This window comes from Chelonoidis abingdonii, chromosome 11 (genome assembly GCF_003597395.2).
Source record: "Chelonoidis abingdonii isolate Lonesome George chromosome 11, CheloAbing_2.0, whole genome shotgun sequence".
NCBI lineage: Eukaryota > Metazoa > Chordata > Testudines > Testudinidae > Chelonoidis > Chelonoidis abingdonii.
The window spans coordinates 14,942,291-14,943,251 of record NC_133779.1 but is presented as its reverse complement, the minus strand read 5'-3'; the positions used below and the strand labels follow the sequence as shown (position 1 = coordinate 14,943,251).

The 961-nt window shown below is 57.9% G+C and overlaps 1 protein-coding gene across 1 annotated transcript in view; it reads right to left on the bottom strand.

The window, feature by feature from the left end:
• SHISA7 (shisa family member 7) overlaps positions 1-473 on the bottom strand; it is a 5,243-nt gene extending 4,770 nt beyond the window's left edge. The window contains exon 1 of the mRNA XM_032793067.2: positions 344-473. Within this exon, the coding sequence (XP_032648958.2) occupies positions 344-404 (61 nt within the window). The 5' untranslated portion in view covers positions 405-473. The remainder of the gene's footprint in view (positions 1-343) is intronic.
• Between the last annotated feature and the right edge of the window lie 488 nt (positions 474-961).

Here is a 961-nt window from a genome sequence, read left to right as displayed (position 1 = left end):
TTGGGGAAGGGGAAGAGGGAGTGTGGGGAGTGAGGTCAGGAGGGAGGGGAGGGGACAGGTAGAGGGAGGGGTTTGGGGAAGGGGAAGAGGGAGTGTGGGGAGGGGGGTCAGGAGGGAGGGGGAGGGCACAGGTAGAGGGAGGGTTTGGGGAAGGGGAAGAGGGAGTGTGAGGAGAGGGGTCAGGAGGGAGAGGGCCAGGAAGAGGGGATTGGGGGAGGAGCAAAGAGAGATTAAATCTCTTGGCCATTTTCTCTCCCCCCGCCCCGACATGGGGCAGCTCGGGTGAGAAAACGGGGCCCCCTCCCCCTGGGCCCTGAGCCCCCCGCCCCGGCCCATCACCTACCCAGCGTGGCGGCGTGATGCTTCGGGCTGCTCACGTTGAGGTGCACGTAGTTGTGGTGCATGTTGTCTGCAAGCAAAGCTGGGTTATTAGTCTGGGGGCAAAACCCCCCAAAACCTCACCACCCAAACCCAGCCCCTTAAAGGGAATGTGTGAGGGCAGACACCTCTGGGTCTCCCTGGTGCTATTTTCTGTCTGGGGACAAAAAAAAGTGGCCCCTTAAAGGTAATGTGCAAGGTCACACACTTCTGGCCCAGGTCCACTTGATGGTCTTTTCTGTCTGGTGACAAATCCCCCTTAAAGGTAATGTGCAACTTCCCCTTCACTGTTGGTCTTCAAAACTCCTCCAAGCCCCCCCCCCCCCCCCCCCAGCCCCTTAAACGTAATGAACGAGGTCAGACACTCTGGGGACAAAAACCCACAACCCCTTAAAGGTAATGTGCAAGGTCAGACACCTCTGGGTCTGCCTGATGGTATTTTCTGTCTGGGGACAAAAAAAAACCCAACCCCTTAAAGGTAATGTGCAAGGCCAGACACTTCTGGGGTGAGTGGGAATGTGGGGGTGCAGGGGATGGATCGGGGGATGTGGAGGTACAGGTGATGGATGGATGGATGGATGGA